The sequence below is a fragment of the Agelaius phoeniceus genome, chromosome 5, assembly GCF_051311805.1.
Source record: "Agelaius phoeniceus isolate bAgePho1 chromosome 5, bAgePho1.hap1, whole genome shotgun sequence".
NCBI classification, from domain to species: domain Eukaryota; kingdom Metazoa; phylum Chordata; class Aves; order Passeriformes; family Icteridae; genus Agelaius; species Agelaius phoeniceus.
The window spans coordinates 59,689,733-59,716,065 of record NC_135269.1 but is presented as its reverse complement, the minus strand read 5'-3'; the positions used below and the strand labels follow the sequence as shown (position 1 = coordinate 59,716,065).

The following is a 26,333-nucleotide window of genomic DNA, read 5'->3' as shown; positions in this document are numbered from 1 at the left end:
TATAATGTGATTGTATAGCTAGCTGTATAGATGGAGCTATATAAATTGTGTCTTGCTGCAGACACAAGACTAAGACATCACACAACACACAGTGATTTTCAAGGAGCCATCTGATACCCCCTCACTTGCAGTTTTCTATCAACAAGGATTTTAACTTCAAATACTTCCCCTTTTCAGTAATACCAAATCACCAGTAGAAAACTTCACTAATAGAAATGCCATTGCTCTAGTGCACATTAAGACATTGAGGTTCCCCAGATAACACTGCATTGATGAATCTCTTGAGAGTCTCATGATTAGGAGAATTAAAAGGACTGCTGTTACTTATCAGCATGTTGCACACACACTATACCAAATGCCCATGCCCAGACTCTAAGGGGATGGCATATAATTCCCAGCATACAGGAGCAATTATACTTTTGGGGGATTTGTAAAAGCTTAAGAATACAGAACAAAGTACACAGGAAGAAGAATCTAAGTGATGTAAAAACATTTATCTTGTTATTGTGTTTAGAGATAAACTGTATAATTTGAAGCCCAGGCTCAAAATCCTGGAGCACTTGTACAATTGAGTAAGCTCCAGTGTATAACAGAAGCTCAGTACTGGAACCAGTGCATTCTCACCTACTGGGAACTACTCCTGTCTAGGAATATTCACTTTACTAGCAATCAGCATGATACTCAGCAGTTTTTCAAAAGCACTTAAAAGATTTTGAAACTGAGTACTTAATAATCTCTACTGTTTAAGAGGAAATGTCCTATGATGCACATGCAGACAGGAAAATAGTGTAGAAGGAGGGGAGGCTGTATAGGCTCTCAACAGACAAATCTTTGCCTATTGAATTACTTTGTTTCTGAAATTGTACAGGCACTATAACAGTAATGAGTTGTGCTTTCACCCCAAATTTCCAACTGCAGCAACAGAGAACTCAGACACTGGAGCTAGTACTCAAACTAACAAGTTGTGACAGACATGACCCTGACATGCCACAACTTTTTTATGGACGGACAACTGCCTAAGCTGGGGTGGTACCACTCACTGTGGTCTGCATACCATATGGTGTTTATGGTATTTAAACCTGTATGGTTTATATACCATACAGGTGTTTATTTCTACGTGATTTTTGTCACCAGCATTAGCTCGTATGGACTGGCATCTACTGCAATTAGATCACCATGTAAACTTCTGAGCTGATCCATGTTTTTTCTCAGTCTAAATGTTATGTACAGACAGTTCTGCATACACAAACAGATGCTACAGTTGTGGATACAGCAGAACTATCTAAACAAAATGAAAAGAAAAAATTCCCCAATCAACTCTCAGTTGTTTTAATTGCTAATAGGAGTGTTTGGTAACTCCTGTAAAAAGCTTGACATTGCAAACTACCAGATATTTTAGTGCAGTTTTACTGAAAGTGCTCTCACTAAGTGAGTTTCATTGATTGGGAAACGACAGTATCATCCAGGGAGAAGATAAGTGATGTTTGCTCATATTACCTAACAAGATAAGAGCAGCTACTTGTTTAAGTATTGTTCAGAGACACTGCAATTCCTAAGATTTGGAAAAAAGCATATGGAAAGACAGACAATTTGAATAGTCCTAACAAAGCAACTGAGGGGGGCAACTGTTCTAAATATAATACAAAATGCTCCTAAGCTGCCACAGAAAACCTCATCCAAATTTGGTTTAAAACTGGGAAAAAAAACCCAAAAAACACCTCAGGCCTTTATTTGACCTCTTTAAGATTTCTACCACTCCTGGAATGTAACCAAGTCATCTACACTATGAAACAGCAAACAAAACAGAAGCAAACTGGTTTTATGTCACTCCAGTGTGCTGAACTGCCAGCAATCCTAGAGCACACCCAGTGCATTTAGAAAAAGTAGTGTGCAAATTAGATTTGAAGTAGATACTGTTCTAATCCAGGCCTGCAGTATTTAATGCGATTAGTTTCAGACATGGAAAAAAGTGCATCTTCCATATTTGAATAAGTTAGATAACAAACACTTAAACCTGGTTCATAAAGAGCACTGTAGTCAGATTACAGTCAGAATGGAAGCAGCTTTGCAAGCCCTCAGTTGCAGATTCAGGATGCCCTCCAAGATTTATCAGCATCTCCCAAAACTCGTTCCCACAAACAGCAACAATAGCTCTTAACTTTCTTTATGTCTTGATGTAACTTAAAGTAATAACAACAAAAATGAAAATAGTAGTAATAGTAATAATAATATCACCACAAGTCAGCAACTGCTGAGGTTCGTACTTTGGTAGTTACTCAGTAACAAGAGCTAGTCACAACATAGCTATTGCTTTTTCAATTCCTCTATCCAGAAGTACCTTCATCCCTGAAAACTCATCCCAGCATCCCAACGCTCAAAAAGCTAAAACACAATAAATGCTTTACAGCGACAACCAGGACTGTTACTGTAGTTTTGTTTACAACAACCTCGTGGACATTGCAACGCAGTTCCTGAAGGAAATAAGTGATCCCTGCAGCCCCGGAGGGGCCGGGCACCCGTGTCCAGCCCGGCGGGGGAGTCCCACGGGGGCTGCGCCCAGCACCTGGATGCTGAGCGCTCCCATGAGCGCGGCACAGGGGCAGGAGCAGGGGCGGCTCCGGCCCGGGCACACGGGCGGCGAGGCACGGCAGGAGCTGCCGGGGCAGAGAGCTCCGGCCCGGGGCGCCTGCACTTCGTCACCGCTGTCAGCCCCGCTATTTCCAGGAAACGAAGGGAGGGCCGTGCGTGCGCCTCTCCGCTCTAACCTCTACCTCGCCGAGCGAATGTGACACCGCAGTGCCCGGGAGCTGAGCACAGGGCTAGCGAACACGGATTTTGCGCCAGCCGGTTCCCGGGGCGCGCTGCATCGCCGCCAGGCGCACGACCGCGGGCAGGAGCGGCGGAGCGGAGCACGGCGGGAGGGACGCGGCGCGGGAGAGGGAAGGAGCGGCTGCCCCGCGGCAGCGCCGTGCGCGCCCTCCGCGACCCCGGCCAGGGCGGGGGGCGGGCAGCCCGGCGGGGCCGGACGATGCTCGGGGCCGGGCGGCCCCCGCCTCCCGCGTGCCCGCCATGGCCGCCCCCCGCGCCCAGAGGCGGGGGGATGGCGGCGCCCACCCCGCCCGCTTTCACTTTCTTTTCTGGCGCCGCCGCTGCTCCCCCGGCTGCGCGGCCCCCGGCACCCCGCGGGCAGCGGCTCGGGGCTGCCGGGGGCGAGAGGGGCAGCCCCGGCCAGGCCTGCGCCGTTCCCCCCGCACCGCCCGGGTGAGGCCGGGCACCCTCATTGGCGCCCCGCGGGATTTCCCAGCCCCGGCCAGGAGGGCAGGGGGCCGGTGGCGGCGGGACCGGCCTGGCTCGGCGTCCCGCGGACGGCGCGCACCGGCAGGTCCGGTGTCCGCAGAGGTGACCCCCTCTCTCCCGCCCGGCTGTCCATGCCCACCTTGTAGGAGTCGGTGGCGAGGAGGATGTTGAACTCGGCTCCCGCCGCAGCGCACTCCATGTCGCCGAGTCCCGGGAGGTGCCGCCGCCCGCACGGACAGAACCGGGCTCCGCCGCCACCGCTGGCGTTTTGAGCGGGGGGAGCACGGAGAGAGGGGGCGGGGCGGAAACACGGGATCGCGGCCTGGGCGGGCGCGCGCGGGGACGCTGATTGGTTGGACCGCTCTGCCACCGAGGGCGGTTCCCTGACGTCACGGCAAAGGGGGCGGGGCCCGGGCGCCGCGGGGGCTCCGATTGGTCCCGCCGCTGGCCGGTGCAGGGGGAGGGGCGGGCGAGAAGCGTCCCGCGCCGCACGTTCTCTTTCATTTGGTTTGGGCGGGGCCCGCCCGGTGACGTCACCACACGGCCGCGAGCGCCCTCTGCCTGTAGCAAGCGGCGCGCGCTCGGCTGAACGGGCGGCGGGGCCGAGGCGGGCGGGGGCGGCGCGCATGCGCGGAGCGGCCCCGGTTTCGGTTCTCGGCAGCCGCGGTTCCGGGAAAGGGGAGGCGGCACCGGCACCGGCACCGGCACCAACCCGGGCCCGGGGGGGAACTCCCGCCCGCACCAGCACCAGCACCCGCTGCCGGCCGGGCCGAGCTCCGGGGCAGCCGCTGCGCCCTGCGGTCCCTTTTACCAGCGCCTGGGGTGATGCCCGTGTGGGGAAGGACCTGCCGGCCTTCCCCAGCAGCCCGATCTCCGTCCACCCCCACTGCCCGCGTTCGGCACCGGCTGCCTCGGTGGAAAAGCATGACACTTTCTGACAGAAATACTTCCGAGCATTCTTTACAGTTCTTTACAGTTGCTGTTGATTACATATAAAGTTACACCTGCTTTCCAAAAGCTTTCTTTTATACTCATTATAACTTTAACTGGTATTCTCATTGGAGGAAATACGTGAGGTTTTCGAACCGTATTTATCTGGCATTCGCATAGAGGAGGAAGAGGAGGCTCGGGTGGCTTCATCTCCCCCCCGGCCCCGACAGGGCCTTGTAGCCCGCTGGGGCTCGGGTCCTTCCCCCAGGGAATGGCCTCAGTCTGCCCTGGGCAGGCTCAGCTCGGGCACTGGGGAGAATTTATTCACAGAAAGGTGATCAGACATCGGAACGGGCTGCCCAGGAGGTGCTGGAGTCACCATCCCTGGAGGAGCTCGAGGAAAGGCTGGATGTGGCACTCAGTGCCATGGTCTGTGTGGAAAATGTGTATTTTATGATTGACTTTTTGCAAATATTAAAATGAATATTATATGTGTTATGCTAGAAAGTTATGCTGTATTGATTTTCTTAAGGAGTGTGTTAGTTTTAGGTTGTAACAAAATGTTAAAATAGAAACTATGCTATGTAAGATACTTTTTTTTAAAAGAAAGGAGTCGCAGCGAGATAGCAGCCACACCGAAATCTTTCAGAGAAAGAGAATTTATTGCTGTCTTATCAGAAGAAACGAACTTTTACCCACCTCACTCAGACAGGACGACACCATTAGGATTAAGAAGAAGAAGAAGCTGACACTGACCTGACAGAATCCTTTGTTTGAATGGAATTTATGCATCATGTATGTGATGTATGAATATGCAACAGGTTATTGTTTTTAAGGGTTAATCCTTTGTTAATAGGTGTCCTTTTTTGGGCTTATGCTGCCCAGAAAAAGGTACCTGAATGTCAGTAAGTCTTTGTTTCTATTATCTCATATTGTCCTAATCCAAATTGTCCAAATTATTATTACTCTAATTGTATTACTATTTTTATAACCATTTTATTATCATTAAACTTTTAAAATTTTATAAAACAAGTGATTGGCGTTTTTCACAGTCTGGTTGGCACAGTGGTGTTCAGTCAGAGGGTGGGCTTGATATCTCCAAGGTCTTTTCCAACCTAATGGATTCTGTGAGTCCTTGGATTGTTCTGAGATGAGAGAACACTCTTGGTAGTATTAGTACTTGGTTGTATAGAGCACTTGGTAGTATATTACACTTGTAGTAATCTATAACACTCTATAACACTTGGTAGTATATAACACTATATAACACTTGGCAGTATATTGCACTTGTAGTAGTGTATAACACTCTATAACACTTGGTAGTATATAACACTATATAACACTTGGCAGTATGTTGCACTTGTAGTAGTGTATAACACTATATAATACTTGGTAGTATATAACACTATATAACACTTGGCAGTACATTACACTTGTAGTAGTATATAACACTATATAATACTTGGTAGTACATTACACTTGTAGTAGTGTATAACACTATATAATACTTGGTAGTATATATAACACTCTGTATTTGCTGCTCCAAAGCAGCAAATCCAGTTCCTGTCACAGCCATGGCTCGTCCACAACTGGAAGATTGTTGTCTCACTCTGCTAATCAGGCATATGGAAAAATAACTACTAACAATGCTAGCCTACTGCATTTAAAAAAAAAAAAAAAAAAAAAAAGAAAGCTGCATGGTTAGCCTTTTTTGTAAAACCACTGGTGAATTAAAACTTACGTTGTTTGATCATAAACAAAATCCAAAAATTGTATAACTACTGTTTATTAATATGATTCAGACACATTGAGTTTCACCAGTCAGATTTTGGTAGAAATAAGGATGTCTCAAAAAATTGCAATGAATAAGGTTAGGAATGAGATCTTGGTTATTTCTGACATCATTCTTTATAGATCCTGGTGTATCCATAACATCCCTGAGAGCCACATTAATTTGATTACCCTTGTGAGTCCCTGTTGACCTCAGCATGCTCTTGTTTTATGCCATTCCATGAGAGAAAAACACCAGTTTTATATATATAAATATATAAAAATATATATACCTTGCCCAGAGAGACTGTGGGGTTTCCCTTGCTGGAGATATTCAGGAACCATCCAGTCACAACCCTGTGCCATGGGCCAGCTCTAGGCTGACCCTGCCTGAGCAGGGAGGTTGGACCAGACACCCACTGTGGTTCCTTCCAGCTCTACCCATTCTGTGATTCTGAAAAACTACTTTCATTTGCTTTCTCAGGAGGGAAAGGGTATCCCTAGAACAGGGAAAGGTCTGTGAAGATGTTGGAAACGTTAAGAGACTCCATATATCAGGAGTTTCATGTGCACTTCTGTCTGCCATCTTGTTTGAGTGCTGTTTTTCACCAAAATATAAAATTAGCAATGGTAATTGCTGTATTGCTATTGGCATCATGAACTTGCAACTTATTCTTGTCTTAGATGTTCTGCTTGCTTTTGTTCAGTCTCATGGACACAAAGTTATCTTCTTACCATAACTTCCCCATTAGAGCAAAAAAAAATTTAATTTCCATTTTCTTTCTGAGGCTTCTCTGCAGCTCTTCCCCTTTTATCTCTGCTTGTTTGTTGCTGCATAGACAACTCAGTCTGCTGTCTTCCACTGGCAAGACTGATCTAAAAGTGCTTGGTAATTTAGAAAGCTGCTCTACCTTTTTCACATCCCCCTTAAATAAAAAAATATTTTTCTGAAATTGTCTGGACTTAAACCTTCCTTAGTTCCTTCTGAGGATTCCTTTTGTGGAGTGCTCTATCAATGTGACAACACGGTCATGTGATAATTTGAAATTATCTTTATATGCAAATCTCCCATGTTTTGTCACAAAATTTTCTTCTATGGTGCCACATCAGGACTTTGCCCCTTAACACATCCTTTATCTGTGTTATCTGTCCTTATCTTTTTCATGGTGAAATCTCTCTGCTGCAAGGGACAAAGCCTAATTTATTTTTTTAAATTCTGCTTTAATATAAACCTGATTAGTAAAAAACAAAACTTATTTTTATCAAATCAGTCTTTTAGCAAGAAACTGGAAAAGTCAGAAAAATACTACAGTTTTTTTTGTTTTGTTTTTAAATGGCATTTCTCACTACAGAATTCTGCTGATATATCTTCAAGCCTTCAATGGAATAATTAATGATGATTTGCTCAGACAGAATTTTTGTCAGCATCTCGTTCCCCCTCCTGCTGGCTCTTTCTGGCACCTTACATTGTGCCAGATCTTGAATAATGGTTTAATTTAGCTCCTATGAACATATCTTAAGCTGTATCTATAATGAAATATGGTAAAGTTAGGGCATTTCAGAGTATTAATAGAAAATGGTACTATGCTAAACAGAACTATGCTAAATCACTATTGACTGGTGAAGAGAACATATTTTAAGTTTGGAAAAAATTAAATACAACTCTTGCAGCTGTAGGTGGTGGGAGTACTGTCACAATGTTGAAAGAGAAATAATCCTGGGAAACTTAAATACTTGATTTCTGTGCTGTATCTGTCCTCTATTTTCTGTAAAACTGGCTTTGAAGTGTTCAACTGGCTTGTTGAAATCAGGATTTGTAATATATATTATTACAAATAATTAACTTCTCCCTCCAGAAGGAGCCACACCAAGAAATAATGTTCTTCAATTTAAATGTGAGCTCAGTTAAATTGTTTCTGATACCATTTGCCTACAGAGAGAAGTGAGGTTCTTCAACAGTTATCTTCCAACATTTTCCTTTAGCATGTGAGAGATTTTTAAAGGTACTTGTTTAGATATTTTTAATGAACAAAGCTCTAATGGTTGCTGTAATAAATTCATATTAATCCAGGGATGTATTTTGTTCGCCAGGGATTTCTGATAATAAATGATGCTCTGTGTAGCAGAATTGTGCACTCAGCATTTAATGTATATAAAGTCCATAATGTGGTGCTGTATCAGGAGGAGAGCTATCCTGTAAATATGTCCTCAGGCTGATGTCCTAGGGAGTATGCAAGGACAGTCAAATTAAGATGGATATTACACTATATCCTTTCTTCAATCACTACTGCAAAACTTGATATTTATTTAATCTATCAGTGAGAGTCCTGTCACCACTGCATAGAGGATTGCTGTGACTGGAATTTCTGCACACACCATCATTATATACAGGGCATGAATTTTCCTCTCTAGTGTTTCTGGTTGTTTTGGTTGACACTTCTGAGCCTGAACAAATCCCCTGTGCTCCCTTTATTTGGGTGATAATTCCAAGGCACATTGACAGATTGAATGTCAACATTGTTTCTTAATGCTGTTGTTTTTCTTTTCAGATATGCTGCAAAAGGGCAGAATTTTAAATGTGCTTCTTTGTGCTTTAGTTACTTGTGGTAGTGTTTAAACTTACAATTTTTGCAGCAGGTCCCTTGGTGCCTGATGGCCAGGCTGGTGCAGCTGGAATTTATCAGATATCTGTCACTTGCCACCTTGCTGCATACAGTTCTTTGCTGTGAAGCTGTGAGGAAAACAGAGTGGAACCTGTGGATCCTTTCTTCCTTCAAGGCTAAACTCCTTTTATCCTTTCTAAAGCTTCCCATCCTACACCATTCTGCAACATCTAGTTCTCATAGTGTTCTTTCACCTTGGATACCTGGCTGGGACTCCAGAATAAATCAGTGCATAATTGGTTAAAATCACCTAAACAGGCTTCAATGTGCTTGAGAATTTAATTCTCTTTGCTAAACCATGTCCATTAATAGTCCTGGTAAATAGTATCCCAATCACAAGGAATCACAGAGAAGTATTTTATTTTCCATAGAAGTGAATAAATATTTCTGGCCTTCACATATTTGTCCATTTTTTTGCTTCTGAGTGTGACTCACTGCAAGTCAGCTTTTCTCTTTTCTTTATAACTTCTTAAGAACTACATCTGGCCCCTAGGTCAGTTCTCTGGAAGGCCATGCCCGTGTTTCTGCTGGCACTTGGATTAGTAGATGTCCTGACATGCTGTGAGACTTCTTGCCTTGACTTTTGGAAGAGGCAAATTTTAGATTATGGGGATGGCTTTGTATCACACCACATAAATTGTTATTTCTACACCAGTACTGAGGTGTTTGCATCTTCTTCAAAGAGTAACAGAAGTTCAGTCCCTTCATTGCTCAGAGTGTTGTAAAGCTGAGATAGCTTGAAATTGCTGTCACACAGATGGATGAAATGCCACAGGACACGCTGAAAATTGCTGTTACAAATATGCCTTACTGGTTCTGAATTGGCACTGGGGATCCAGCACAGGTGGACCTGCTGTCTCTTTTGTCCATGCTGGGGTCTCCTCAGGAGCTGGGTGACAAGTGAATGTTGCTCATGGGTGTTTGAGTGCATCTGTCCAGCATCAGCTTGGATCAAGAAGCACCCTCCTGAGCAGCAGCTTGCTGAATCCAATGTGGCTTTATGAAGTTAACAGTGCAAGTCTTGCATTTCTGGATTTTCTTGGTTTTGTTCTGTGGCTCAGATATGCAGTTGTATGGAACTGGCTTGGGTTAATAAAGCTAGTTCTTATTATCCCAGGTCATATAAAAGTGGCAAAACCACTTCCTGAACTGACACCAAGCACTGTGTAATGTGGTTTGTGCAGCGCTGTACCTGAGCCAATAAACTTTGTAATTGTAACCTCTGAGCTGCACTGAGTGTCCCTGACACAATGTGCAACTAAAATAAGCTTCTGTAGCTGGTCAAGTGATGGCTGTGGAGTGTGGGATGCAGTGCAGGAAGGGAGCTGACAGGAATATTAGGCTCAATCACCTGTACTTTGTCCACACACTGAGATTCCCAAACATCCAAAGAGCTGAGTTTCTTTTCCTTTTGAATCAAATCAGCACAAAGTATTTTCTCTGCCTCCCAAACCAGCTATCCTCCACTTCATTACAGTGGTGAGTATCAGCTTGGTCAAATAAAGTAGAGTTCATTATAATGAATGCCTCTGTCTTTTATAGGAAAAATAATGAAATATTTCCAATACATTTATTTCTGAATTCAGATATACTTCTAAATTGTTTCTTCAGCAGTGTTTGGCCAATGTAGAATTTGTGATATTCTGTCACAGTGTGAAGATTTTACTGCTGTTTGTCTAGAGTTAAGTTTATAATTTAATCAATGTTTACTGCTCTGGAGTAAATGCTGAATCCTCTGGAGCTGAGACCATTTCTAGTTGTGTATTTGTTTATCACCTGATGTGTGAGAGCCCTTGCACTAACACAGCTACAACAGCAACCACCGTGTCTGCAGGGCAAAATTGAGCTTTATGTGATGGAGGGATCAGAGACCTGGAGCTAAACTGATTGACTTTTGTTTTGTATTTCACAATACACAGTGTGTATTGGACAGTGGGACAGACACACAGTTGTGTGTCCAGGTGAAAATACAAGGTTTCAACACTTCTGCAGCACATGTGAAGTTCAACCGAGCTGCCACAGTTATGTCTGAGGATCAAATCCCACCTGTCCAGTTTATAAATACAGAAGATGACTTTCTAATGATTCAGGTCTCCATTTTCATTCTAGCAAGCTGAAAGTTCTATTTTCTTCATTTGATTTGTGCCTTCTGTGAAGAAAAAAAAAACAAAACCAAAACCAAAACCAAAAAACAGAACTCCCTAGAAATACCAATCATCCAGAGTTTCTTTTTTTGAGGAGTAGACAGCATGGAAGATTATACATATTTACTGATTGCCCAGTTTCTGTAATATTCATGCTGGCTTTGTAGGAGAACACCTGAAGCAAACTTAAGGTAAACCAGCACATTTGTAAAAAGCAGTAGAGGGACAGACAGTGGGCATTTTGCTACAACCCATCAGTTAGAGGAGTTACGGTTTCACAGTTTGTGACATCAGCCACTGTCCTCACATGAACTTCAGCCTTGAGCTGTGTTTTTCTCTGCTCAAACACTTTCTAGTTCAGCCTGATCCTGTAAAATGCAGTGGCATTCTAGGCTGCCACTGACTTTAGTACACTCAGGATCTTGTGCACTGTGTCTTTAAAGAGAAGGGGAAAAAGGAATTGAATAATTTCTTTATGCTCGCTAAAAGAATTGTACAGAGGGCAAGCTCTACTATACAGACAGTGTTCTGAACAAAAAATATCACAAGGTTATAAAAGTTTTTGCACTATAATTTTAAAGAAATGTGATTTTTTTTCCCCCTCTGGTGTCCTTTTTGAAAAGGAACTGTGAGGTTTATCAGGGAAATACCTTGCTCCTGTTGTTCCTGGGGAGAGTGAATATAAATTGATAGGGATTGTACAGAGCCCCAAGCATTGTCCATTCTCATACCAGTGCACCACAGATTGCAGTTTGACTGGGAGGCAAATCAAGACCATTTCAGTCAGCAAGGGTGTTTGTAACGTGGCTGGGGCTGTGATGCTGCATAAGGATGCAGTGCTGTTCTGCTAAGTCATCCCAGCTGCAGGTGAGCAATCCCAGCACACAGATGCAGGAGCATTTCTGCTCCTTCAGAGCTGCTGCATGTAAATTGCTGCTGGACTGAGCCAATCCTTGGGCTCCTTCTGTGCCGAGCTTGAAATACAATTGTCTAGGAAAATACCTTTAAAAACAGGGACATCCTCACGGAAATTTATAGGTTTGTATTTTGTTGCTTCTTAAGGTAAAAATGAAGGGAAAAGATTTGTCTTTAGAATATCAGCCTAAGCTGAAAACAGGCAAAAACTGCCTTGGGTGCTTAAATTTAACATGTTAGCAGTCTGTTGAATTGAGCAGGATTAAAATTGGTGTGTAATTTGGTGAGTAAGTGCAAAAATGATGAAGTTGTGTCTAAGTAAACTAATTTTCAGAGCTGGAGGTCTTTCTCTTTGATGTCTCAAACATAAATAATCTCTGAAAAAAAGTTGCTGGGCTTTTGTAAAGTGGTCTTACACAATATTTGCACTGCACAGGTCACTGTGGTTCCCAAGCTCTCAGTGGACTGATTTACAGGAAATGCAGAGTCACTGGAGCAGTGGACACTCTCCTAGAGCACTGCCCTGCAATCCTTACAATGTAAATGAGCTGTAGGTTTCTTCTTGGCCTTTTTGCAGAGCCAGTGCACCCTCAGTGCTGCCCACAGAGCAGAGCCTGGCTGGAAGCAGCCTCAGGCACCGGGGCTGGGCACAGAGCGGGAGCCCCTGCGCCGCCCTCTGCTCTGGGGCTGCTGCTTTAACACCTGGGCAAGTTTCTGCTCCCGCTGTCCGCAGGGGAAAAGATTTCAGCAGCATTTTGTGAAGAGCTTAATCCCATTAGTGTGCAAGGAGAATGGCCTAGAAATGTGCTGCGGATGTAAGCAGAGCAAGGGGCTGAGGAGAGGCAGGCGCTGGAGCAGTCGAGCATGCACAGAGGCACCGACAGGCATCGAGGGCTCCCTGGGCTAAACAAGGCACCTGCTATGCTGCACAGAGTTTTCTGTGAATGGTACATTTGGATTTAGCTCTTTTTCTTTCTATTGAATTCTACTCTATGTTGGAATGCATGAAATAGAAGTCCCTCAGAGAGAGAAAGGAGTGCAGGGTTTGAATTAGAACCTCTAGAGAAGCTGAAATCTGTTAAGCCACACAGATATGAAATAGAAGTGTAAGTTTTAGTTTTAAGTTAGTAGAAATATATCTTAAATGCCTTAAGAGACTGTGTTAGCTAGTAAAAGTCCCCTAGAGCCTAGTTTAAAGGTCAGTAGTGTTATAGATGCAGATTATAATACTGGCTTTTTGCAAATATTAAAATGCATTTTATATGTGTAATGTTAAAGTAACTTGATTGTAAAGATAGTTTTTATTTCTCTTGTTAATTAAGCTTAGACATAGTAGTGAAATAGCTGATATAAGTATGCTTGTGTGGGATAATGCCTGCTTGGATGGGATAACATCCAATGAACATATGAAGATACCTGCTGATATGTCAACTATCAGCATTCACTGTCTGAACACAGTGTGGACCAAGCCCAAAAATTGGAGGTGATAAGAATGGACTAAAACCACAGCCAAGGAATACACATGCTCTAAAAGGCGGATCCAAGGAGGAGCCATGCTAAACAATTCTTGGAACATGTAAACTCGTTTGGGAAGGAAGTTTACTATGCATAAGGGTCTATGAATATGCAAGAGGCTGATGTAATGAAAAGGTGTTTTAGGGGTATCCCCAAAGATAACAGTGTGCTTTTGGCTGAGTGCCCAGATGCACCCAGCTGTAATAACCTTTGCTCTATGCTCCTTTGTCTCCTACTGTCATTTATTAAACTTTTTACATTTTCACAGGAAAGTGAACGTGTTTTTCACAGTAGTGTTACCTTTCACAAAATTAGTTCATTAGGCATTATGAAAACATAGCAGAACATTGTTTGCATTTCTAGATGGAGCAGCTAGAACCATTTGTGTAAATAGATAAAATTATATGTGAAGATTTTGTGTAAGAATTGACATTACTTTCACACATTAGAATCAAGCCAGGATAGGTTTAGGAAGAATGTTTTAGAATCTTGCTTTTAGCTGATTGGATGATTTATGAATAAAATCCCTGTATTTTTTCTAGGGCAGTGCTCTAGGAGAGTGTCCAGTGCTCCAGAGACTGCAATTCCTGTAAATCAGTCCACAGAGATCTTGGGAAAAGAAGAAGAGAAAGGAAGAAGAAAAAAGTGCGGGAGCTGCTGCTGCTGCTTCTGCTCAGGACTTTGTGCCAGAAATCTTTTAGCATGGACTTTAATACACTGAACTCCTTGCCTTCAAGACTGATGTATTCATGCAATAAATGACTTTACTACAACCAACAGCTGCTCTTGTCTCTTTGAAGACCCAAGGCCCATGAAAAACTCTACAGCTTTACTCACAGTTGTCCTAATTTTTATTTAGGGCTTTGTAATTAAACATGAAATGGAAACTGTAGATTGGAGCCTACTGTGGCAGGACGAGACAGGAATGAACTTTATACCTCAATTTCAGTACAGATCAGACTGATGCATAAATTTTAAAAAACCTCCCATATTATCTTAAATTATGAGGCTGAGGAGTAGAAGGAAGAGCTGCCTGTGTGCCTATTGGGGAGGGAGAGGGCAGGCATTCTGTGTGACAGCTTGTGCTGCATCAGGAATCAACATGGGCTCCAGTTTGAACTATTTGATTTGGATTGCACCTACCTAACAGATACCTGTAGGTTCTGGCTTTGCCCTTTCCCTGTGGTGACATTTGGAGTGTTTGCCAATGTGATAAGTTGCAATGAACTGAATTACAGCATGGCCCCTGCACACAGCATTTCCTCTTTCCCCCCAAGATTTCCCAAGCTCTCTGACTTCAGTTCCTGACTGTAATCTAATTTCTTCCTCAGTTTTCTCAAGAAATGAACCAAGTATTGGATCACACCCCTGAAATTCACAGTTGTTTTTAGCTTGTCCTTTCTCTGGGCTTAGCCTAGTAACTAAGACTTAGCATACCTTGCTAAGATATCTTAGCAAGGTATTTTTTATATTTCTCTCTGTGAAATTTGATCCTGAGATCTCAAAGATAGTGGAAACAGAAGTGAGATTTTAGATGGCTTATTTTTAGAGGTATGATTTTTGTGTCAAAACAGTACTGAAATTGGGATAAAACAATAGTCATATCTAAGTATTACTTCTTAAACAGGAATATGAGATAATCGTCAAGGAAAAAAAAAAAAGCTGGCATTTATCTTATCACGTAGCAATTAATAATCATTCCACAAATATTTGGGGAAATATGTGGGCCAGTGAACTCACTGAGATAAATAGGTTGTGTCAAATCCTTGGTGTCAGATAAAATGTGAACTTTTCCATAGCCCTTGTTAATTTTACAATATTGAACCAGTGCCTTCCTTATGTTTTCATTTTCCATTCACGTTGTCTTTCTGTTTAATGCATCTATTTCACTGCTGCTGGCAGGAGTTTCTTCTTGCTGGGGAATCAGAAGTTATCTGATTTATTTTTCCTGTACGGATACCTCCTCCAATGTTTTACATAGTAATGTAAATAGTAATGTCCTCTCTCTATAAACTGGTCATAGTAGTGAAAATTAATGCATATTTCTGTTAAGAGGATTTATTTCTGTGTCCCTTTATTAGTGTCTGTGTATTATCCAGTCACCTGGATATATTATATATATATATATATATATATATGTAGTCACAAAGATCTGCTATTTTATTCCAATCAAAAATTTAACTTTAGAAGAGTTTTGAGATTTAAAGAACAACTAACTGATAAATGTTGTGCAATATTTACTAATCCCAAAGGTCTTTTTTACAGAGAGAATGGAAATCCAACACTGGAAATTTGAGGGGGAAATGTCTGACTGTGTAGTTAAAACAACAGTGTTCTATTTGATGCTGAAATACTAAAGAGCCAAAACTTTTCCTCACAAAGGCAAATATTCAGAGGAGAGTGAGGGTCAACTAACTAGTGTCACTGTCATATTTTATGAAAAATCCCTTCGCCAGGATTTTTCTCCTGAGAAGCTGAGAAGCCTCAGAAAAGAAATGTAAACCATAATTATCTGATTGCTTGGAATGTGCTTTGGAGGTTGCTTACCAACAGGTGCATCTTTGATTGGTTCCATGTGAATTGTTTTTACTTAATGACCAATCCCAGTCCAGCTGTGTTGGACTCTCTGAATCTGTCACGGGTTTTTTATTATCATTCTTGTCTAACCTCCTGATGTATTCTTTCTCTTTCTTTAATATAGTTTTAGTATATCTTTATAACATAACATAACCTAATGTAATGTAACATAATGTAATAATTCAGCCTTCTGAGAACTTGGAGTCAATTCTCATCTCTCACCTCGTCCTGGGGATCCTCACAACACCGCAACAATTGGTGACCACAAACTAGCATGAAGCAATGGAGAAGAGTGGGAGTGAAATTAAAGGCTGAAAATGCCCAGAAGACAACAGCAGGGAATGTACACGGAGAAGAAATAGTCAGACATCTCTGTTTGTGCAAATGGTGCTGGAGTCATCTTCTGTGCCCTTCCTGAGTTATGGCTACAGACAGGTTTTATGGGGTTCCACCAGATCAGGAAATCCACAGAGGAATTGTGTCCCAATTCTTCTGCTGAGTCACACCACAGCACAGTGGTGTTCTGGCTGTGTTACCCCATTCAGCATCTCTTCTGTCACATCAGCTTCCCTAGAGCTGGGGTTATTTAATGTGACATGCAAGGCACAGTTAGGGCAAGGAGGGCAGCTTTGAAGTTCCATATATCCACATCACTCTGAGAGTTCCAGATGCAGTCTGGAGGTGCTATGGCTCCAGATTCAGACCTAGGAGTCAGAGGATATTCCTTAATAGAATTGTAGTCTCTAAAAACATAATGTTATTTTTAGCTGGTAAGAGAAGAGATGCACCAAGGGAAAATGGTGAGCTGAAGTCTTGGCAAATCCTGATTTGATTTCTTTTTCAGCCATTTCCTGTTGAATCTCAAGCTACTTAAACCATGTGATAATTCACAGAGCTGTCCAGGTTGGAACAGCCCTTGAAAGAGCTGTAGCTTGAGTCTGGCCTGCTGCTCAAAGCAGGTCAGTGAAGATTTCAGACAGTATTTTTCAGGACTTTGTTGTGTCAGGTCTTGAAAATTTCCAAGAACACAGGTTCTCCAGTGTCTCTAGAGAATTTTTTCCTGTGCTTAATTATCCTCCTAGTGATTGCTCCCCACCCTTATATTCAGCTGCAGCTATAAGAAGGCTGCTATGAGGTGCTCCCTACACTCTTCAGGTACGTAGGGCATGTGTGATCTGATCATACTGGATGAGTCTAGATTTGTCAGGAGGCACTTGCCTCAATCCTCTTCCAAGGAGAAGACAGTTCTCCTTTGCTCCTTCTCGAGGCAGAACAGCCCAGGAAACCTTGCTGGTAAAGAATGAGGCCAAGGAAGTGTGTTTGAAAAGCCATGGTGGTCAGGCAAACTCCCTGGTGACTGGAAAAAGGGGAACATTGCTCTTGATTTTTAAAAAGGGAAGAAAACAAGACCCAGGAGCTACAGTGAGCTCATTTTTGCGCCTGGGAAGGTCCTGGACCAGATCCTCATGGAAGCAATGTTCAGGCACACACAAGACAAGGAGGTGATCTGAGACAGCCAGCATGGCTTCAGTCAGGGCAAATCATGCCTGATTCTGGTGGAATCTGAATCTTTGGAGACAGTGGTTGCAGGGCTTTAGGGCTTTAGTGCCAGAGCAATAAATAAAGCTGGGTCGTCCATACCTTTGGGGTTATCTGGAATCCTGAGCATGCTCTAGCCAAGAAAAAAAAAAAAAGAGCTGGAAACAAACAAGTTGAGGTTTTATTTTAGCTTCTCTTTCCAACTCTTTAAAGTCTATATGTATTCTATGTATTCATGAGATGTGTTGTTTTTAGCTACTCACTCTTTCCTACTTGTTAAGTCAGAAAATTCCCCAAACACCTGCTCAGATGATGCAGCATTTTTGCTCAGATAATGCAGGTGTTGGGAAGCCAGGCACCAGTGGTTCCTGCCACCACAAATGAGATTATGGAAGATCCTGCAGGCTATGCCAACAGTGAAGAAAGGTATCTAGAGTGTTTGAACTATTTGTTCATATATTTGTTATACCTATCTAAAGGTATCTAGAGTGTGGTACATGAATCCCTTGTTCCCCTTTTACTGTGCACGGGCAGAACCTCTTCATGGCTCTTATTTATGATTCTCCAAGTGAGCTGATTGAAAGATCCATCAGAGGAGCAAATGTAGATTGCAACTGCAGGTGTCCCCCTTGAAGGGCACTGCAGGCCATGTAAATTCCTTTCAGCAATTTCTGCAGTCACTATTTCCTCTAATTGTTGGGTTCAGATGAAAGGAATTCAGAGCAGTTCTGGCTCAGGAGGTGAGCTCCTGATGGTGGGACAAATCTGTACAAGCAACACATGCTGAACCCCCTCTCTACACAGACATTCCTGTGTACTTTTTGAGTCTGTACGTTTGTCATAAGGAGGCAAGAGGTACCAATACTCCTGTGAATATTTCTGCAAATGCTGCTGTGATTTATTAATGTATAGAAGACTTTGGTGAAATTTCTGGTCTTCAGCTGAGTTATTTAGAAAAACACAGTGAATTCCTGCTTAGATTTAATATGCTTAATTATGAGTGCCTAGGGGAAACCTGGACTACATTTAGCATTTTCTGAGCAACACCTATCAGTTAACACAGAAGCAGCACAATTGAAGTGCTTTAATCTTCTGCTGCTCCAGTCTGCATGACTCTGCTGGCAGTCAGTGGCAATGATGTTAGTAAAGATGCCCTAATTTTTATGCAAGAGTATAAGCTTTTACCCACCTCATACATGTTGATTATTTACAACTTGGCTGTGTGAATTAAAAAGAATCAAATCACGTGGGCCTTGTTTCATTCCCTGTTATGTTGATATCAAATGGACATAAACATACCAAAATCAATGTAAAACAGGTGTAATGATTACAGAAATAGGTAAATTTAAGCTGAAATTTTCTTCTCTTCTGCTTTAAGTAAAATAGATAATCAGGTGTGAACTCTGATTCAACAGAAGCAAGAGAATCATTAGCACAACTTCAAAATGCCTTTTTTTTCTGATCCATGTCCAGTTTAATTAAATCATAACAATTAAATCCTTCAAAGATCAATAAAGACCTGTGTCATTAATAAAATTCTTTTAAAACATTGGATAAAATCAGACTTTCAAATAGTGAATAAAACTGCTGTATGTTATGTTATTGTGACTGAATATCAAATCAATATCAAGCCTGTCGTGTTTAATCTGATTAAGCTCACCAGGACTGTGTCTCTCAGTATTAAAAACACTATCAGGAGGAGCAGTATAATCTTATCTTCTATGGACTAGACAGTGGACAAGATGAAATGTATATTCTCTTATTCAGTTGACTGTATTTTTACTTTACAAGTATCAATCACTGATTATTTATGCCATTATCAGAAGGTCTTGCATTACAAAATGAAGAGTGTGAAAATCACTATATTGTCATGTACAGATGTGTAGAAGGCCAGAAGATAAGGGACTAATGTGGTATCTCAAACACTGATAGCTGGATGGCTGTGGAGCCAGCCCAGGATTGCAGGTGGGTTACCAAGGCTTGTTGGTAATGAGAACATGCTGTGAGAAAGGACTGAATGTGGCTGGAGAAGGGAGCCATGAGAAGGTAGGGCAGCACTTTGGAGGGACAAATATCCCTGTTCTGATTCCTGGGGATAAGCACAACTCAGTCCAGTGCAAGCACAGGAATAAGATCAAGCAGTGGGCATGGACTGGTGGGGGGGAACAAGAGCACCCAAGACCCCCAAATCCTCTGACCCATTTCCAGAAGGGTCTGGAAGAACGGGCTGTACATAACAACTACTTTGCATAGAGAGCAAGAATCTGTCTTCAGGGTGGGGAAAATTATCTATAAAAGGTACCCCCCAAGCCTGAAATTCTCCCAGGACCCTTGACACCCCTCAGCTGCATCAGCACTGGATCCAGGAGCAGTGATCCCTTTCTTCCTTTCCTTCTTTCTTTTTCCTTCCTTCCCTTCCCTTCCCTTCCCTTCCCTTCCCTTCCCTTCCCTTCCCTTCCCTTCCTTTCCCTTCCCTTCCCTTCCCTTCCCTTCCCTTCCCTTCCCTTCCCTTCCCTTCCCTTCCTTCCCTTTTCTTTCTGTGTCTTCCTCTTTAATTCATCTCTTTCTTCCCTTTCATCTTACCCCTTTATACAAAACCCACTGATGTAAGAGGCCAGGGGTTAACATAGCAATTTCCATGCAAAATGTGTAATTTACTAATAAAACTTTTTGAGTTTTTGCAGACCCTTTTACTTTTGTTGTTCCTGTCAGTCATAAGCATTTATGGATCTTGGGTGTTCCCTTCCTCCTAAGGGTGGGACATCACAAAATTGTTGCAAGATTTTGCTAAAGCCATCAGTGTAGTTAGGTTTTCAAAACATACTTCTCTTTAATGAAGGTTGATTACATAGAGTCCTTGGTAAATGTCTTTTTGTGTACTTCACACAGATTTTTAAATAGGCTATTATTCCTAGAACTGAGATTTTACATTTTAATATCTCCTATTGTAGCCAGATCAGAATTCCAGAGAGATTTGAGAAGAATTTCTACTCTGTAAGGTTTTTTATTGTTTTTGCTATCTTACAGAGCCTTACAGTTTTGTTGTGTTTTTCTTTAAGTTAGAATATTAATCCAGCATTCTGAATAAATTTCCCATCTCTTCATCTTAATTGGAACAAAGGTCTTCATATTCTTTTCCACATGTAGTCAAACACTACTGAATGGTTTTGAAAAGTCACTTCAGCTCAGGCAGAATTTCCAAGCATATGAGAAATTTTGATCAATAAGATGGTAATCAAAAAGAATATCTTCTGTACTTCTGTATCTGCCTACCCTCCTAAGATCTTCGAGCCCTTTCAACATTGAAGGAATGAAGCTTATAAAATATATTGAGTAGGTAACATTATTTTCATTTAATAAATTGGGAAGTCAAGGCATACAAATTTGTAACCATTTTTAAAATGTCCTCTGGGTTTTTTTTTTTTTTAGTCAACAGCTTTGTCCAAGGCTCTGAATGCAGAACAGTTTAAAGCCTTTAATTTTGTTTAGCCCTTGAATCTTCAAGTCCATGTGGTCATCCTGGAGAGTTACCATTTTTGTGGAGCCTTTGTCACTGTGTGTTCCTCATTCTGTGACCCCTCCATTGGTGTTCCTCCTCCCTGACCTGTGCCATAGCTCAGACAAGGCCCCCACTCAGCACTTTGCTGCCAGGGCCCATTGACATGGGCACTGCATTTTGCTGCTATTTTCTATTATTCTTTCAGGGTGTTTTTGCCATTCTTTTTGCTATCCTTATTCCTGTTCTTTATCCAGTTTAAGTTTAGGGGATTCGTTTTTGTTCTTCCTTATTCTCAAAGACAGATGTCCCAGACTTCATCCTCCTAGAGAAGGACAATGTGGGATTTAGAATTGACATGGTTTGTGTGAGGCTGTGCTGAAAGAGGGAGATCAGGTTTTGCTGCAGTAGTGCTCAAAGGGGGTGCTCGTTAGCAGCATGTTTGTTCAAGATTTAGGATACTAAATCTACGGCTAAGGACTTGTCAAAAATTACCCCACTTAAAATAATCTAGGTAAAAGCTTTTGTGGTGTTTATGAGATTCCCAGGATGAGGTGAGAGATGAGAATTTGACTCCATGTTCTCAGAAGGCTGATTTATTATTTTATGATATTATATTGAAATAATACCATACTAGAACTATACTGAAGAAAGAGAAAGGATACATCAGAAGGCTTTAAAATGATAAAGAAAGCTTGTGACTGACTCCTCAGAGTCCGACACAGGTGATGGTGATTGCTCATTAATTAAAAAAAAATTCACATGGAAACAATCAAACATGCACCTGTTGGTAAGCAATGTCCAAGCCACACTCCAAAGCAGCAAACACAGGAGCAGCAATCAGTTAATTAATGTTTTCATTCCTCTCTGAGGTTTCTCAGCTTCCCAGGAGCAGAGCTTCTCTTCTTCCCCAGAGCTTCTCTTCTTCCCTCCCTGGGCAAAGAGGATTTTTCAGAAAATATCATGGTGACAAGCCTTGATCCCGAGTTCATCATAGTGCCACAGGTAGTCTGACCTTCGTGTAAGGCCTGTCATGGTAGAGGGAACCTTGGGCTTGGGCTTGGTGCTCCCATCCAAGGTCAAGAACAGTGCTCTAGGTGAAGTCCATCCAATGGAATCAGGGAACATATTTCTTCCTGCCACCAGCACTCTGTCCTCATGCTGTGCTCCTTGGCTACCCAGAAGTTAACAGTGGTGGCTATTTTGCCTTGTATAGCTGCTTCAGGCCTAAGAGAAGGGAGAAGGGGCATGAGTGCAAGACACTGTGAATGCAAGCATTTTCCAAAGCTGTCCCAGCCACTGTTCCTGCTGTAGAGCAATTACAGGCAGTGGAGTGGGCTAGATTTGTTCAAGAGGTGTTTCCCTTGTTTGACATCAGCTGGAGAAGACTCCTTCACAGTAACCAGCTCCATCACATCAGTCATTCTGGTTAAGACCACGCTGCAATAATTGTGTTGATTGTGTACATTGTGAAAAGAGCTTGCTCTGAACAGCATCCACTTTCATTTCCTGTCCCTGGTGTGCTTGGCACCATGTTGTTACTGTCAGTGTTATTGCCACTGCATTTATTCTCTGTACATGGGAACAAACAGTACGGCACTGTCTTCCACGTGCCCTCTTTTTCCTTTTCCAGAACCTTCTGGGATTTAGTGTCCCTTCTCTGTCTTCCACTAACCTTGCCAGGCCACACTGGCGTTCTCAAGAGTCCAAGCAATCAGCAGCAGCACCTTTCTAATGCTATGCTGAAAGAAGGGAGAAAGGCTGAAGAAATAGGTAAAACAAAGCAAGACAGGAGCCTCTTAATTCTCCACATGGATGAGTTATGGCATGCACAGACAATTGTGAGTCAGCATGAGAACAGTGTATGATGGAGAGAACTTCCACTAAAAGCCATTAGAACTTACCCTCCCTGTCCCTACCTAAACACAGAATCCATGCTGTGGCACCAGGCCCACTGGGAATGGGGCACAGAGACAAACTGCAACAGCAATGAGAACTCCACAAAATTTTGATCATTTTAGAATAATTCAGGTTAGAAGGGAGCTCAGGAGGCCTCAGAGTCATCTAAGGGATCAGACTGTGTCCCTCAGGGCTGTATCCAGTTGGGTCTTGAAATCCTTGGAGGATGGAGGCTCCAGAACTATCTGGACAATCTGTTCTAATGCTTGATTGTTGGGAATTCCTTCATGGTGAAGAAACTTTTATCAATGTCCAGACCTGGTACACCTTTTTAAATTTCAATTTGAGCTGATTATCTTTTGCTCTTCTGCCATGGATCATTTAGACCCTTCTCTTCTCCAGGGTACAGAATCCCAGCCTCTCTAAATGGACCATGTGCAGCAGCTCCTTGATCCTCCTGAACCTCCTCCTCAGTAGACAAAAAGTAAAATCTGCACCAGACCTTTTTCAGCACCTGCCTTGTAACAGGAGCACAATCATTCTGGACTCCTTGTACTCCTCAGGTGCTAAACAAGAAGTATTTACATAAAGTTGGACACTCAATCTCTTACAGATTTGTTGGAGATGATGGAGATAAGGGCTCCATCTGCACTAGTGTTAATTATTCTTCCATAGCAGGATATTTCTTGCATGCAGCCATGAAAATGCTTTGTTTCCTCTGTGAATGCAGGGGTTCAGATCCCTTGAAGCTGTGGTACCTCAGCCTTGTCAGCTAGCAGCCCACAGCTCACAGCTTCTTAACTCACTCTGGAAAAATGCAGTCTCAGACTAATTGAACAGACAGCTGCAGCCCCTCACAAGTTGCACTCACACATTGCCCTTTGCTGCTTCCAAGGCTTTCCAGAGGAATATAGTAATTCACATGGACTTTAGCCTAATCTGTAGGCATACACTGAAATCAAACAACCCTTCAGTTTCCAGGTTTTACACAAATAATGATGTGCAATGAAAATGTGATTAGGGACTTTAAAGCCAAAAGAAGGTTTAAGGAAAATAAGAAAAAAAGGGAGTGCACTGGGAAGGAAGAAGACAGTTTCTATTTTAAATTATCCTGAGCCATTTTATCTATCAGCATTTGCACAGGAATGCTGAATCAGATTAGATTTTATACAACTACTCCCAAAATAGTTGGATATATTCCAGGTATTTATTATGTGCTGAAATTCCTGCCAGCCAAGAACGTGTTCTCAGAGATCACCTTCATACATCCTCAAGGAATCTCCATTACCCTGGCCTTGGGACAAGTTGTGCAGCAAAACTTAGCTGTTAAATGTCTGAGTGCTGCTTTCATCTGGTGTCTGAGAGGGACAGTTAAAAGTTGAGCATCTTTAAAGGAATTTGGGAAAACAGACACTCATCACTTGGCAGAGTGTATCTCAATTTAATGTATCTGACAGACAAAAGGCACACATGGTGTGACAGTAGTTACCCTGGGGCAAACATCAGTAATCTGTGAGTCCCTCTGAGAAATCTTTGTGGTGTGATTGTAGAAGTTTGTAACTATCTGGAGTAATGAGATCCATATACCATATGTATAAAATATATTTTAAATACAGACATTTAAAAATAAATATATATTGATTCACCTATCTGTACCTGAAATAATTTACACATAGGAATTCAGTGGAACTACTATTGCCATAACAGTAAAAAAAGAGTGCAGTATGTGGCAGGTTAACTGACCTCTGTATTTTATTTCTGCCTGATGAGGGGGCACAACTTGTGCTAATGATGACATTTTCACAGTCTGCAGCATCTAATATTACAGTGAAATGTATCTATGACTCAAACCCTCTGGAACAGTACATAACTTCAGTTTACATGTAACATTTCCAATGTTTCACTTTCACATTGATATTTATTCTTTTGTCCAGGGATGCATCACTCAGACATCCTGTGTGTGTGATTAAGGGAATCTTTGGCCATCACATCTGCTGACAGCAGAACTGACTGCCTTAGCAATTGTGTAATGCTACAATTTTATTTCCACTTTTGATTTACTCAAAGTAGGATTAGGGATCAGCATTAAAACTAAGTGCCTGGCTACTGCAAACAGTATTCCCTGAGAAGCTGCCATGGTTTTCTTCATTTAAAAGCATATTCTGGAAAAAATGTTTAGATTTCACAGTGCACTTATTCTGGACAGCAATATCTGAGGGTATTTGAGGGCTTTATAACTGCTACCAGAGTTGACATCTTTCTTTATAAATTTAGATAAATACAAAAAAAGCTGTAAGAGATTATTTAGATCAATGAAGTGATTTAATTATAGCAATCATTGTACCTTCATATACAACAGCATTGGTATGAAAAAGGATCAGGTGTGAGAACTCCCAAGTCAACCAGCAGAAGGAAGAAGGATGGAATCCCCTCAAACGTCCCAGCTTTGCAGGCTGCCCCTACTCACTTAAACCTCTCTTAATCCTTACCCAAAATGGACACAGCTGGAGCAGGCCCCAACAGCTCTTACATTACACAAGGAGACTGTTTGCCCAGCTCAGAGTGTAGCTACACAGAGAAGTTGCTTGAGACACTTTATGTAAGCTTCAGTGGTCCCAGATTTCTCTTTAAAGAGGGTGGCAGCTACATCAGTCTGACTGTGGGCAGGGCTTTGATATCCACTCTGCAATTTTGGCAGATTCCCTCCTATACAAACACACACACACACGGCAGCACCAGCCCTGAAACTCATCCTGAAGTTAGAATGCTCCTCCACAGGCATCAGGCTGGCAGGTTTCCTCCTTGCAGTGCTCTCTGAGAGATGGACAGACACACAGCCTCTTTTCAGATCCCCTTCATCTGTCAGCATAAACAAATAAATTATCTCTGATAATATTTGGCTCTACCTCTAATTGAAGTGAGCCTGCTGCTGCTAGGCAGGTAACCCTCATGGCCATGCTTTTGGGGATGTGCTGGGCTTGCTGAGCTGTGTACCTTTCACATGGAGGGCTAGAGAGGCATTTTAGTAACCTTTCCTCACACAGGCCAATGTTGCAGAGATACTCATTCAGAGAATATTTGTTTAAAGTAAATTTTGCTGTCCTGTGCCAGCAGGAGTCCCCCCACTGAAGTGGCTGTACAAGTGCTTGGCTGCAAGGCGTGGCACTGTCCTGTGACCATCCATCCTTGTCACCATATTGCAGCACTGGGCAGGTGTCACCAGGCTTCATGTGTCACTGGTTTGCAGGGCTGGCCTCTGGGCTGAGCCCATGCCTTGCTGCCTGCCAAAAATTGTTCCAGCCTGCCCTGAAGTAAGTGGAAGCCATCTGGTGAATAAACAGCCCCGTGAGTGAGCTGTGCCAGGGCAGGGACAGAGGGGAGAGCCACACAGGCCATGGTGTGCAGTGTGCTGAGGCCATTGCTCAGGGTGGCACAGAGGGCAGCACAGCAGGAACAGCTGCAGAAATGTCACATGCTCTGCTTCCACCCATCCCATTCCCAGGGGGTTGTGATGGAACAATTGTGACTGCAGAAAAAATAAAGAAGTTGAAACTGGGAAGGAGGAAGGCTGGAGTTTCATATTTAGTG

General features: G+C 42.6%; 1 protein-coding gene across 2 annotated transcripts in view; it reads right to left on the bottom strand.

The window, feature by feature from the left end:
- The window catches only part of NAMPT (nicotinamide phosphoribosyltransferase), a 31,169-nt gene extending 27,545 nt beyond the window's left edge, over window positions 1-3,624 (bottom strand). Inside the window, exon 1 of one of the 2 annotated variants that reach the window (XM_077179106.1) lies at window positions 3,437-3,624. In XM_077179106.1, the coding sequence (XP_077035221.1) occupies window positions 3,437-3,496 (60 nt within the window). In that variant the 5' untranslated portion in view covers window positions 3,497-3,624. The remainder of the gene's footprint in view (window positions 1-3,436) is intronic. The other variant, XM_054631988.2, reaches the window with a different exon arrangement.
- Between the last annotated feature and the right edge of the window lie 22,709 nt (window positions 3,625-26,333).